The 14,914-nt window shown below is 45.7% G+C and overlaps 1 protein-coding gene across 1 annotated transcript in view; it reads left to right on the forward strand.

Moving 5' to 3' along the window:
* Positions 1-14,914, forward strand: part of DLAT (dihydrolipoamide S-acetyltransferase) — a 153,764-nt gene that overhangs the window by 29,958 nt on the left and 108,892 nt on the right. The window contains exon 3 of the mRNA XM_069224986.1: positions 12,714-12,838. Coding sequence (XP_069081087.1) covers positions 12,714-12,838 — 125 coding nt within the window. The remainder of the gene's footprint in view (positions 1-12,713; positions 12,839-14,914) is intronic.

Here is a 14,914-nt window from a genome sequence, read left to right on the forward strand (position 1 = left end):
TTCTTCACGGGGGCACATTGTCTTGGCACCGTAAGCCAGAGAGCAGCAAAGTGACCAGAGTTTCGGAGATTAGAAACAGAAGTTTCTGATTTCTCTTTCTTTTAAAGACAGTAGCAAAACAGTACCATGTTGTTCTTATCTGACTGAAGGAGTTACTGATTCTCCTTCACCTTTTGGATGAGTTGGGTTATTAATAAGTGAAACAAACTTACCATTGCTACTCCTATTCCTTGAAAGATGCAATGACAAAATGAATTTTCCAATACCATGCATACAACATAATAAATGACAGTGGCAATGCTTTTTTGTGGATAAAATTGTTTCACACGTTTATTGATAACACAGTTTGGGTTAGCCTATGGGTGATCCAGGTGTTAGTCACGAGTTCATTGAATAGATGTTTCCCATGCTTAGAAAGTTGGAGCTCTTCTGTTTGTGGTATCAGCACCAATGCACGTTAATTATTTACAGTGTGTTCAGTTAACATGAGTTGCCACCCTATTGTTTTTCTTTTATGTCTTGCTTCTGACAAGTCAGAGCGGGACCAGTCTCCACAGTTGCTCAAGATTCCAGCTGCCCTTAGAGTGATTAAGGAGCACCATCACATCATCCCAGGCCTTGCTGTAATGATTCCTAGTGACATGAGGAATTCCCTTTTGGCTTCAAGATCGACTACCTGAAGGCCTTTGTAATTGTTTCACACCTTAGGAATACCATGCAACTTGTGAGGCTGAACGAATTCCATTCACAACAAACTTTTATGTTTTATAATTGTTTAAAAAAAAATATATATATATTTTCAGTATTTATTTTGGTTGTTGATTTTCATTTGGAAACGCTGACCACAAAAGAGGCCCAGTCCTCTGTGGCCTCTATGCTGCCTGTTCCTGACACTAAGGCAACAAACGAGGAGTCTCTGTACATATGGTTGCCCTAGTGGGACTCATGGATCATCCTAACATAGAAGCAGGCAATGCTAAAATACTCCAATTGAACACCCCTCACCCCCCTCCCTTGAAAGTCTTCATGCAGGTGACGCAGCCGGCTACATTTCTTGTGTTTTTTTTTTTTTTATGGCTAATGAAAAGCCTCAGCTCAGAGGTAACTGTGAGAAGCAGAAATGTCTTCATTGTCCAATTGCGGCCCCAAAATTACAAAAACGTAAGTTTGTAAGAAAATACTTGTCTTTTCCTAATGGCTAGCAGGGCACTACCCATGGCACTTACTTAACAAAACATAATCCGTTCAGTGATGCGGTTTTCAACACCTGCAATATAGGTCAAGCTAGGGAATTTGTATTCATATTAAGAACGTAAAATATGCCTTTTCTTGCATTTTATGCCATTTTGACTTGTATTAAAATTGTTGTTTTCACAGTTGGCAAATAAAATTCCACCTCCCCCTCTTTTTAATACCCTCCCAATAGAAGTGTTTCCTGTCTAGATATAGCACGCCAGATGTTGGTTTTAGTTGTTTAGAAGTCTGAGATAGACTAGTAGTCTATTTTGTTTTTGAGACATTTTTATAGGTGCGGTGTAAAGAAATGGCTCCCTGTTGCAGTTACCCCCCACTTTTTGCCTGATACTGATGCTGACTTGACTGAGAAGTGTGCTGGGACCCTGCTAACCAGGCCCCAGCACCAGTGTTCTTTCACCTAAAATGTACCATTGTTTCCACAATTGGCACACCCTGGCATCCAGATAAGTCCCTTGTAACTGGTACCTCTGGTACCAAGGGCCCTGATGCCAGGGAAGGTCTCTAAGGGCTGTAGCATGTATTATGCCACCCTAGAGACCCCTCACTCAGCACAGACACACTGCTTACAAGCCTGTGTGTGCTGGTGAGAACAAAATGAGTAAGTCGACATGGCACTCCCCTCAGGGTGCCATGCCAGCCTCTCACTGCCTATGCAGTATAGGTAAGACACCCCTCTAGCAGGCCTTACAGCCCTAAGGCAGGGTGCACTATACCATAGGTGAGGGTACCAGTGCATGAGCACTGTGCCCCTACAGTGTCTAAGCAAAACCTTAGACATTGTAAGTGCAGGGTAGCCATAAGAGTATATGGTCTGGGAGTCTGTTTTACACGAACTCCACAGCACCATAATGGCTACACTGAAAACTGGGAAGTTTGGTATCAAACTTCTCAGCACAATAAATGCACACTGATGCCAGTGTACATTTTATTGTAAAATACACCACAGAGGGCACCTTAGAGGTGCCCCCTGAAACTTAACCGACTGTCTGTGTAGGCTGACTAGTTCCAGCAGCCTGCCACCCCAGAGACATGTTGCTGGCCCCATGGGGAGAGTGCCTTTGTCACTCTGAGGCCAGTAACAAAGCCTGCACTGGGTGGAGATGCTAACACCTCCCCCAGGCAGGAGCTGTAACACCTGGCGGTGAGCCTCAAAGGCTCACCCCTTTGTCACAGCCCAGCAGGGCACTCCAGCTTAGTGGAGTTGCCCGCCCCCTCCGGCCACGGCCCCCACTTTTGGCGGCAAGGCTGGAGGGAACAAAGAAAGCAACAAGGAGGAGTCACTGGCCAGTCAGGACAGCCCCTAAGGTGTCCTGAGCTGAGGTGACTCTGACTTTTAGAAATCCTCCATCTTGCAGATGGAGGATTCCCCCAATAGGGTTAGGATTGTGACCCCCTCCCCTTGGGAGGAGGCACAAAGAGGGTGTACCCACCCTCAGGGCTAGTAGCCATTGGCTACTAACCCCCCAGACCTAAACACGCCCTTAAATTTAGTATTTAAGGGCTACCCTGAACCCTAGAAAATTAGATTCCTGCAACTACAAGAAGAAGGACTGCCTAGCTGAAAAACCCCTGCAGCGGAAGACCAGAAGACGACAACTGCCTTGGCTCCAGAAACTCACCGGCCTGTCTCCTGCCTTCCAAAGATCCTGCTCCAGCGACGCCTTCCAAAGGGACCAGCGACCTCGACATCCTCTGAGGACTGCCCCTGCTTCGAAAAGACAAGAAACTCCCGAGGACAGCGGACCTGCTCCAAGAAAAGCTGCAACTTTGTTTCCAGCAGCTTTAAAGAACCCTGCAAGCTCCCCGCAAGAAGCGTGAGACTTGCAACACTGCACCCGGCGACCCCGACTCGGCTGGTGGAGATCCGACACCTCAGGAGGGACCCCAGGACTACTCTGATACTGTGAGTACCAAAACCTGTCCCCCCTGAGCCCCCACAGCGCCGCCTGCAGAGGGAATCCCGAGGCTTCCCCTGACCGCGACTCTTTGAACCTAAAGTCCCGACGCCTGGGAGAGACCCTGCACCCGCAGCCCCCAGGACCTGAAGGACCGGACTTTCACTGGAGAAGTGACCCCCAGGAGTCCCTCTCCCTTGCCCAAGTGGAGGTTTCCCCGAGGAATCCCCCCCTTGCCTGCCTGCAGCGCTGAAGAGATCCCGAGATCTCTCATAGACTAACATTGCGAACCCGACGCCTGTTCCTACACTGCACCCGGCCGCCCCCGCGCTGCTGAGGGTGAAATTTCTGTGTGGACTTGTGTCCCCCCCGATGCCCTACAAAACCCCCCTGGTCTGCCCTCCGAAGACGCGGGTACTTACCTGCAAGCAGACCGGAACCGGGGCACCCCCTTCTCTCCATTCTAGCCTATGCGTTTTGGGCACCACTTTGAACTCTGCACCTGACCGGCCCTGAGCTGCTGGTGTGGTGACTTTGGGGTTGCTCTGAACCCCCAACGGTGGGCTACCTTGGACCAAGAACTAAGCCCTGTAAGTGCCTTACTTACCTGGTTAACCTAACAAATACTTACCTCCCCTAGGAACTGTGAAAATTGCACTAAGTGTCCACTTTTAAAACAGCTATTTGTCAATAACTTGAAAAGTATACATGCAATTTTGATGATTTGAAGTTCCTAAAGTACTTACCTGCAATACCTTTCGAATGAGATATTACATGTAGAATTTGAACCTGTGGTTCTTAAAATAAACTAAGAAAAGATATTTTTCTATATAAAAACCTATTGGCTGGATTTGTCTCTGAGTGTGTGTACCTCATTTATTGTCTATGTGTATGTACAACAAATGCTTAACACTACTCCTTGGATAAGCCTACTGCTCGACCACACTACCACAAAATAGAGCATTAGTATTATCTATTTTTACCACTATTTTACCTCTAAGGGGAACCCTTGGACTCTGTGCATGCTATTCCTCACTTTGAAATAGCACATACAGAGCCAACTTCCTACATTGGTGGATCAGCGGTGGGGTACAAGACTTTGCATTTGCTGGACTACTCAGCCAATACCTGATCACACGACAAATTCCAAAATTGTCATTAGAAATTGATTTTTGCAATTTGAAAAGTTTTCTAAATTCTTAAAAGACCTGCTAGGGCCTTGTGTTAGATCCTGTTTAGCATTTCTTTGAGAGTTTAAAAGTTTGTAAAAGTTTGAATTAGATTCTAGAACCAGTTGTAGATTCTTAAAAAGTATTCCAACTTTTAGAAGCAAAATGTCTAGCACAGATGTGACTGTGGTGGAACTCGACACCACACCTTACCTCCATCTTAAGATGAGGGAGCTAAGGTCACTCTGTAAAATAAAGAAAATAACAATGGGCCCCAAACCTACCAAAATACAGCTCCAGGAGCTTTTGGCAGAGTTTGAAAAGGCCAACCCCTCTGAGGGTGGCAACTCAGAGGAAGAGGATAGTGACTTGGAGGACAATTCCCCCCTACCAGTCCTATCTAGGGAGAACAGGGTCCCTCAAACCCTAACTCCAAAAATAATAGTCAGAGATGCTGGTTCCCTCACAGGAGAGACCAACACCTCTGAAATCACTGAGGATAACTCCAGTGAAGATGACCCCCTGTTAGCCAGGATGGTCAAAAGATTGGCTTTGGAAAAGCAGCTCCTAGCCATAGAAAGGGAAAGAAAAGAGATGGGCCTAGGTCCCATCGATGGTGGCAGCAACTTAAATAGGGTCAGAGATTCTCCTGACATCCTAAAAATCCCCAAAGGGATTGTAACAAAATATGAAGATGGTGATGACATCACCAAATGGTTCACAGCTTTTGAGAGGGCTTGTGTAACCAGAAAAGTAAACAGATCTCACTGGGGTGCTCTCCTTTGGGAAATGTTCACTGGAAAGTGTAGGGATAGACTCCTCACACTCTCTGGAAAAGATGCAGAATCTTATGACCTCATGAAGGGTACCCTGATTGAGGGCTTTGGATTCTCCACTGAGGAGTATAGAATTAGATTCAGGGGGGCTCAAAAATCCTCGAGCCAGACCTGGGTTGACTTTGTAGACTACTCAGTAAAAACACTAGATGGTTGGTTAACTGGAAATGAAGTGTGTGACTATGTTGGGCTTTATAATTTGTTTATGAAAGAACACATTTTAAGTAACTGCTTCAATGAAAAGTTGCATCAGTATCTGGTAGACCTAGGTCCAATTTCTCCCCAAGAATTGGGAAAGAAGGCAGACCACTGGGTCAAGACTAGGGTAACCAAAACTTCCACTGGGGGTGACCAAAAGAAAGGGGTTACAAAAACTCCCCAGGAGAAAGTGGGTGACACTAGAAACAAAGAAAAAGAGTCCTCTGTAGGCCCCCAAAAACCAGAACAGGTGGGTGGGCCCCAAGACACAACCCAAAACAAAGGTGGGTACCAGGGTAAGAACTGGGATGCCACTAAGGCATGGTGCCACAACTGTAAACAGTCTGGGCACCACACCAAGGACACTTCTTGTCCCAAAAACAAACCCCAGAACAAGATTCCAGGGGTAACCAGTGTAGCCATGGGAGATGACTCCTCAGATGAGGAGGTCTTCATAGCCTTCCACTGGAAACAGGGCCCAACAGGTGAGTTGGAGATTCCAGAGGGAAGTAGACACTTCCACCACCTACTGGTGAATGGAATCCCAACCACTGCCCTGAGAGACACTTGTGCCAGTCACACTATTGTGCATGACAGGCTGGTGCTCTCAAACCAGTACATCCCAGGTGAGACTGCCAGGGTAAGAGTTAGCCTAGACAGGGTCACTAAGAGGCCTGTGGCTTTAGTACCCATAGAAGTGGGTGGCACTCTTAGCTGGAGAAGGGTAGTAGTCAGTACAGACCTCCCCCTTGATTGTCTCCTTGGAAATGACTACCCAGAGGTTAGTCAGAGCCCAAGAGAGGGACTGGTCCAGTGCCAGTCCTCTCCCAAGGATTCTGGAAGTCCTGCCTCTGCAGTAAAAGCAAGTAGGCCCCAGAAGAAAAAGAAAAGGAAACAGAGTAGGAAAGGTGGACAACCTTTAGCCAAGGTTCCAGTAAGCCAAGGAGATTCTGCTCCAGTAGGGGAGAACTCCAAAAATGGCTCTGATACAGTCCAACCTGACCCACAAGAAGTCCTGGCTAGTCAGGCAACTGTTAAGCCTGAGTGGGTGGCTCCTCAGCTAACAGAAGAAAGAGTGGAAGAAGGGTGTTTACTACAAGATGTGGCGACCCCCCACTCTAATACAGCAGACAGGCACCCTGAACCCGAAGAAGCCTGTAACTTAGCCCCTTCCCTTGTAGGTGAAGAGCTAAAGGTGTGGTTCTGGGCACTGACAGCTGTCAGTGGCCTCTGCTGGGTGTTAGGCTTTATGGCTGCACTATCCTTGGCCTGGTGGTCTGACCCCATGCCAAATAACAAGTTAGGCCCCCTGACCCTGTTGGTCATGGTGGGGTTACTCCAGCTCTGGGTAACCTCTTTGGGTAAGCTAGGGGTGACCCTGGCTAAGATAAGATTAGCCGAGGTGGATACCTCTGACCTCAAAATAGAGAGAATGGGTGAAGACATAAAAAGCACAGACAAGAGGCAGTTCAGACTAGGTCCTATCACTGTGGAAGTGGGTCAGTTCCCCAGAGGGACTGACCTGAACAGGAGGATGTAAGGCAGAGTAGGCCCTGCAACAAACCAGCCATTTCCTCTACTCTTCCTCGCCTGACAGACTAGGAAGACTCTTCCAGCGTTGGCTGAGTCTCCTGGCCTGTGGGCTGGGGGGGGCTTGTGTAAAGAAATGGCTCCCTGTTGCAGTTACCCCCCACTTTTTGCCTGATACTGATGCTGACTTGACTGAGAAGTGTGCTGGGACCCTGCTAACCAGGCCCCAGCACCAGTGTTCTTTCACCTAAAATGTACCATTGTTTCCACAATTGGCACACCCTGGCATCCAGATAAGTCCCTTGTAACTGGTACCTCTGGTACCAAGGGCCCTGATGCCAGGGAAGGTCTCTAAGGGCTGTAGCATGTATTATGCCACCCTAGAGACCCCTCACTCAGCACAGACACACTGCTTACAAGCCTGTGTGTGCTGGTGAGAACAAAATGAGTAAGTCGACATGGCACTCCCCTCAGGGTGCCATGCCAGCCTCTCACTGCCTATGCAGTATAGGTAAGACACCCCTCTAGCAGGCCTTACAGCCCTAAGGCAGGGTGCACTATACCATAGGTGAGGGTACCAGTGCATGAGCACTGTGCCCCTACAGTGTCTAAGCAAAACCTTAGACATTGTAAGTGCAGGGTAGCCATAAGAGTATATGGTCTGGGAGTCTGTTTTACACGAACTCCACAGCACCATAATGGCTACACTGAAAACTGGGAAGTTTGGTATCAAACTTCTCAGCACAATAAATGCACACTGATGCCAGTGTACATTTTATTGTAAAATACACCACAGAGGGCACCTTAGAGGTGCCCCCTGAAACTTAACCGACTGTCTGTGTAGGCTGACTAGTTCCAGCAGCCTGCCACCCCAGAGACATGTTGCTGGCCCCATGGGGAGAGTGCCTTTGTCACTCTGAGGCCAGTAACAAAGCCTGCACTGGGTGGAGATGCTAACACCTCCCCCAGGCAGGAGCTGTAACACCTGGCGGTGAGCCTCAAAGGCTCACCCCTTTGTCACAGCCCAGCAGGGCACTCCAGCTTAGTGGAGTTGCCCGCCCCCTCCGGCCACGGCCCCCACTTTTGGCGGCAAGGCTGGAGGGAACAAAGAAAGCAACAAGGAGGAGTCACTGGCCAGTCAGGACAGCCCCTAAGGTGTCCTGAGCTGAGGTGACTCTGACTTTTAGAAATCCTCCATCTTGCAGATGGAGGATTCCCCCAATAGGGTTAGGATTGTGACCCCCTCCCCTTGGGAGGAGGCACAAAGAGGGTGTACCCACCCTCAGGGCTAGTAGCCATTGGCTACTAACCCCCCAGACCTAAACACGCCCTTAAATTTAGTATTTAAGGGCTACCCTGAACCCTAGAAAATTAGATTCCTGCAACTACAAGAAGAAGGACTGCCTAGCTGAAAAACCCCTGCAGCGGAAGACCAGAAGACGACAACTGCCTTGGCTCCAGAAACTCACCGGCCTGTCTCCTGCCTTCCAAAGATCCTGCTCCAGCGACGCCTTCCAAAGGGACCAGCGACCTCGACATCCTCTGAGGACTGCCCCTGCTTCGAAAAGACAAGAAACTCCCGAGGACAGCGGACCTGCTCCAAGAAAAGCTGCAACTTTGTTTCCAGCAGCTTTAAAGAACCCTGCAAGCTCCCCGCAAGAAGCGTGAGACTTGCAACACTGCACCCGGCGACCCCGACTCGGCTGGTGGAGATCCGACACCTCAGGAGGGACCCCAGGACTACTCTGATACTGTGAGTACCAAAACCTGTCCCCCCTGAGCCCCCACAGCGCCGCCTGCAGAGGGAATCCCGAGGCTTCCCCTGACCGCGACTCTTTGAACCTAAAGTCCCGACGCCTGGGAGAGACCCTGCACCCGCAGCCCCCAGGACCTGAAGGACCGGACTTTCACTGGAGAAGTGACCCCCAGGAGTCCCTCTCCCTTGCCCAAGTGGAGGTTTCCCCGAGGAATCCCCCCCTTGCCTGCCTGCAGCGCTGAAGAGATCCCGAGATCTCTCATAGACTAACATTGCGAACCCGACGCCTGTTCCTACACTGCACCCGGCCGCCCCCGCGCTGCTGAGGGTGAAATTTCTGTGTGGACTTGTGTCCCCCCCGGTGCCCTACAAAACCCCCCTGGTCTGCCCTCCGAAGACGCGGGTACTTACCTGCAAGCAGACCGGAACCGGGGCACCCCCTTCTCTCCATTCTAGCCTATGCGTTTTGGGCACCACTTTGAACTCTGCACCTGACCGGCCCTGAGCTGCTGGTGTGGTGACTTTGGGGTTGCTCTGAACCCCCAACGGTGGGCTACCTTGGACCAAGAACTAAGCCCTGTAAGTGCCTTACTTACCTGGTTAACCTAACAAATACTTACCTCCCCTAGGAACTGTGAAAATTGCACTAAGTGTCCACTTTTAAAACAGCTATTTGTCAATAACTTGAAAAGTATACATGCAATTTTGATGATTTGAAGTTCCTAAAGTACTTACCTGCAATACCTTTCGAATGAGATATTACATGTAGAATTTGAACCTGTGGTTCTTAAAATAAACTAAGAAAAGATATTTTTCTATATAAAAACCTATTGGCTGGATTTGTCTCTGAGTGTGTGTACCTCATTTATTGTCTATGTGTATGTACAACAAATGCTTAACACTACTCCTTGGATAAGCCTACTGCTCGACCACACTACCACAAAATAGAGCATTAGTATTATCTATTTTTACCACTATTTTACCTCTAAGGGGAACCCTTGGACTCTGTGCATGCTATTCCTCACTTTGAAATAGCACATACAGAGCCAACTTCCTACATGCGGGTTTACCCATTGTTTAACATAAATTATGTTAATAGGTTACGAGGTGAGTATCCTTCATTATTGGGCACCCGGACGTTTTTAAATGTTTCATACAGTGATCAGTGTTAATCAGTCTTTACACTCATTTGAAAACAGTCTGAGATGAGATCTTTGTCTAAGTTAGTGCCTAGGATAGCTAGTCAACTCTAGAACAGTGAAAGAATGTGGTGTGCCAGGAAGTATGGAAAAACAGCTAGTCCTAACCCTCTACCTGATAATGCAAACGTTTTAAGGTTGTACAAGTAGTAATGGCTTTAGCCTTTTGCCTTTTACCCAGTCAGAACTGTCTCAGCATATAGAAGATACTGCACGCTTCTTGACTCTTGCAGTCCTTTCTGCTGAACAGTCTACCCTAGAGTGCAGAACCAACTATGAAAATTTCGCAACTGAAAATTTAAATTAACATTAAGCGTTGCATAATGAAACTCCATAACAAATTTCTTTCTGAAGGATCTACGTTGCCTCTATAAACCTAACCTTGATATTAATTCTTTATCATAATTTTGCACCCAGCCTGATTTACCAGTGAGCTTTAACCAGTACCTCATTAGTGTCTTTACGTTTCTCTAATCTTTCATTTTATGTTAGTCACATTGCTCTTGAATCAATAATTAAAAAAAAAAAAACAGTGCCATTTTTATTTTCGTTACATTGTCCAAAAATGAACGTTTTCCCTAGAGATGTTATTTTCGTAGTGGTTTAATCACTTCATCAACTAACAAGCCTTAACTGTATGTTTCAGATCTAGAACACACGTTTCCTGAAACAAAGTGTATTATTCTTGTGACGTTTCTGAATCAATGCCCACGTTGGCAAGAATCTGGGTTCACACATTTGCTAGTGGGCTGGCGTTCAGGTGTCGGGCCGGAAGTGCTGATTGAGACTGCTTTAGCAGATAAGGGAAAGCTGTTCCAAGTGATGGAAGCCGGAAGTGATCATAGTCTTATTGCTTTTGGCTACACTGGTCTTGTCGGCCACGCCTGCTAAATTAGGGCATGTGCTTGTCCGACGCAAAGATGTAATTTCTTTGTGTCTGAGGTGATCTGCTTAGGACACTGTTTGGCCCCACAGTAGCTATGAACTGTGGTTTCACCCAGGTCTCTTCTTTCCTGCTACTTCGTGTGTAATTTGTATTTATTTAAGCTTCTCAACCTCTTGGTTATCAGAGGCTGGCGGTTCACACATATGTGATAATATCCGGTTACTCTGTAACATTGTAGTCGACTCTGTGTTGGACTTTAAGGCGCTGAACAAACGTTTTAAGGCAAATGTTTCAAGATCATCAGCACTGATTCATTGATGTTCCTTATGTTTCAGAGCAACTGCTTCACCCTCCCTTGTAATGGGAGTTGTAAAGCTCGTGTACAGAATATTTTACAATTGTCTCTAAAGGGACCGCTAAACACCCAGTCGTTTCTATTGCGAAAAGGACCGCAAACCAGAGAGTAGACAGTCTGTAGCCTGTTCAGCTTCGAGGCAAACTCCAGCACATTAATGGCAATTAAGAAGTTTGAAAAGAGGCGACTGCAGTAGTGTAAAGCAGTTTTTATGAAGACCACAAAAATAAAAGAAAATCAGCTGCAAGAGTGATCGTTAAAATCAGCAGAAATGGCATTCCAAATAAGTGTTAAGACGGGAAAAAAAACAGTTACAACAAGTTATAACATGTAAATGCCAACAATATATTTGTTAAATTGTATCATCTCTGCTGATGTGCATTAGAGGATACAAATGGTGCAAGCTCCAGGCTTTCCCCCTCCCCTGCTTGTGATTGAGAACACACTGGCCGGTGGCAGAAAACATTGAGACGTGAGGCTGGTGCCACTGCCGTGTAAGCTCTAATATTGGCGAGAGTGGACCGGTATGTCCACACAGTCCTTCATAGGTTTGAATCACATTCCGCTGTTGGAGAGCTTTGCAACTGTGCAGCTTGTCGGCTGTAGAAATGCCCCAGTACAGTGCAGCCGTAAGATCCAGCTGATCCTGTTTCATCTACAGAAGTTGAAAGTGAAGTGTCAGTGCACATGAGCAGAAGAATATCCAGGTTTCAGGCAGCACTTATCTTTACAATCTACATTCTGCCTGGTTTCCAATTCAAACGTTTTGCTGCTTTCTTGCCCTAGAAATGGAAGGGACATGGTATTAACCTCTTTACATTTGTCTCAACAGAAACCCTTCATTACTCGGATGTAGGGAATGTTTCGGTGCTTATAGTCCATGAAAACTGTATGTGTTCTTCCGCTTGAAGAGCCAGGCTGCCATTAGAAACTTGCCCATAAGCGGCTGCAATGCAGTTTGATGTTACAAGGGCACTTGGAAAGCTTACAATAATGGTGCCTCTTAATTTCAGAGCAAATATTTTCTATTTCCTAGCAAATACAAATCTTATAAAAATGATATTTGAAGTTCTTGTTTTTTCCTGATTAGCACTTACATTTATTTTGAGCTTTTTTTAAAATATAAAATGCTTTTCATACATTTAACCACTAGTGTAATTTACTTAAAGACTGCTGGACAGTTGATCAGTTTCCCTTTCTCAAGATCTCCCTGTGCAACTGTTGTCCCCGATTGCCATGGAATTCAGATGCTGTTATCCATTACTTAATGGCCGGTGCATCAAGACAATAGTGTGTTGTTTATTTATAATCTCACATGGCAAATTGTCCCATTGATCTAGAGCAAAGCCTTTTTTGTCTTGATCATGAAAAGTCAGTGGAAATGGTTTAGTCGACAGTCTTTTTATGTTGTGTGTTCCTGAAGTATGTATAGCAGATACGTAGGTTCCCCTTTCCAGGTTTGAAGATCATCATGATGGTCTTTGTCACCCGTGCCTATGCAAACATGGAAGTTTTCACCATCACTTATGATTAATTGTGAAGGTGTGCTATGAGTCTCCTAGAATTATTGCAGTCTGCAGGAGATATTTGCGAAGTCCTCGATTTGTACAAAACAATCTTTTCTCTTAAAAGGTGGAAACTGATAAAGCAACAGTGGGTTTCGAAAGTCTGGAAGAAAGCTACATGGCGAAGATTCTGGTCCCAGAAGGGACAAGAGATGTCAACATTGGTGGCATTATATGCATCACTGTGGAAAAGTGAGTATGTATTGTATACATTTGTCCTGCAAAAGACTGAGGTTACTGAATCCTCAGTACAATGTGTGTTTATGCCAGGTGGTGGTGGTGTGGTATAAAGTATGCTGTGCTTAAAAGGGCTATGTATTATGTTTTATACCACTACAGGTTCTAATAATATCCCATTGTTTTATGTTCCAGAAGATTTATCTGACAGCGGTTTGTTGGCATGAGTCTTGGCAGAGGTTTCCTTTTATTGTGGGGTGCTACGTTGTTACCAGAGGGATACCTCTTTCTGTCTCCCCTAGAATTCTGGTTGGGGGACAATTACAGAGCAGTTCTGTGGTGGTGAATGTGCAGTTGAAGGCATTGGGCAGGACCGTTTTGGGACTTCTCTATAATACAGGGAACTTTTCACCACAGTGGGATCAGGCTTTGCCCAAATTCTTGCTATGGTGAAGTAGGCCTGTTCGTAGTAGCAGAGTGTCAGGGAGCTGATTATCTTCAAGTGAGTGTTGAGCGATAACAGAATCACTAGAGTGTTGCTCCTTTATGAGGTGGTTGATCTCTGTAATGGTAGAAACAACACTTGTCCATTGCAGCAGTCACTCCTTTGGTGAGGTAGTAGAAGTGGATCTCCAGCCCAAACGTACTAGTCACCAAAGTGAGTGGATGCCTTAATGAAGCGGCGTTTGCCCAGATCTTATTTGTCAATTTGAAAAAAAAAAAAGGCTGTCCAGAAATTATTGTGAAAGCATGCTGCGCATACAGAGAGTTTGCATATTGGATTCGGGTTGGGTAATGGGTGACATATTTTTGCTCACCTCTGCTTGAATAACTAAATCGACATTTTAGGGAGGATTGCTCTAAGGGGCTTCTAGGTGTCTCAGCGTCCTACAAATTGTGACTCTAGTGGGCAGCATTAAGCTGTACTATTTGTGTCGCCATGGTTCACGATGAGATCGCTGTAAAGTAAGTTGCTGAGCCCCGTTTGTAATCTTGTGCAGAGGATCCTAAAAACGACGTTCCCAACCATTTGGGAGAATGGATGAAAGGCTTCTTTCTGGTATAATCATTTGACAGGCTGAACACTGCACTATTTTATTAGATGATTTGTAAGGGGACAATTGATCTGTGAAAATAATGAAAAGACTCCATTTGAATAAACCGTTTGTGTACATTTAGAGACTTTTTTTTTTTTTTAAAGTGTTGCTTGATTGACAGACACCAAGGTAATCGCATTTCAGATTTGATAAATATTTTACCATTGTTAATATATTTGTTACTACTGTGCCTAACATCTCTGATGCTGCTGTAGTTCTACTAAGGAATGTGGCTTTATGGTAGTCCCCTGCACACATCTCTTCTGCGTTGTTTCAGAGAAATGTGCTTTCTTTTTAAAGATTAAATACAATGCAATTGTAGCTGAAAACAAACGTTCAGAGGACACAACATATCGAAACTTTGAACCACTGCCCTGGCGTATCAGGGTCTTGTATATAAAGCTTCTTTTAAGAACCACACTGATTAAGCTGAAGGTTGTGTCTGGCTGTCTTGGAATATTTTCTGGCAGAATGTGGTCCATTTTAATGTTTACGCCCAGTTTTCCTCCATATTAAACAGCCGGGGTGTGGGTGAAGGGCATGATCCTCACACACTTACTACAGCTGCTAAAGAATAATATTGTTGCTAATGATCTTCTCTGTTACGTGTAAACAAAAAAAGTTTCTACATTTTAAGGAATTGCCTCTTTGTCCCTTGCTTTATTAGTTGACTTTGAAGAAAGTGTTGTTTGTAAGCAGCATTTATTGTTAAATTTTTTACTAGGCATTGTTGTGAAATGCTTACTTGCACCTCATTCAGGAAACCGGGGAAATTTGTAGAAAATAATATTTTTCCCACTTTGCTGAAAAAATGTTTTTTTCTGTCTGATAGTTGTGAACTTTGAGTTTTCACTGATGTTGTTTGATGCTTCTCGCTACCTGCTTTAAACTGGGAAAACATTGGCCACAGCACACAGAGAGTAATGTCCAACAGTAAGGCAGAAAAAGATATTCCTGGTGTGGTTCCGAGAGTTGAGGGAAGTATAAAGTTGAA

Source organism: Pleurodeles waltl, chromosome 3_1 (genome assembly GCF_031143425.1).
Source record: "Pleurodeles waltl isolate 20211129_DDA chromosome 3_1, aPleWal1.hap1.20221129, whole genome shotgun sequence".
Lineage (NCBI taxonomy): Eukaryota > Metazoa > Chordata > Amphibia > Caudata > Salamandridae > Pleurodeles > Pleurodeles waltl.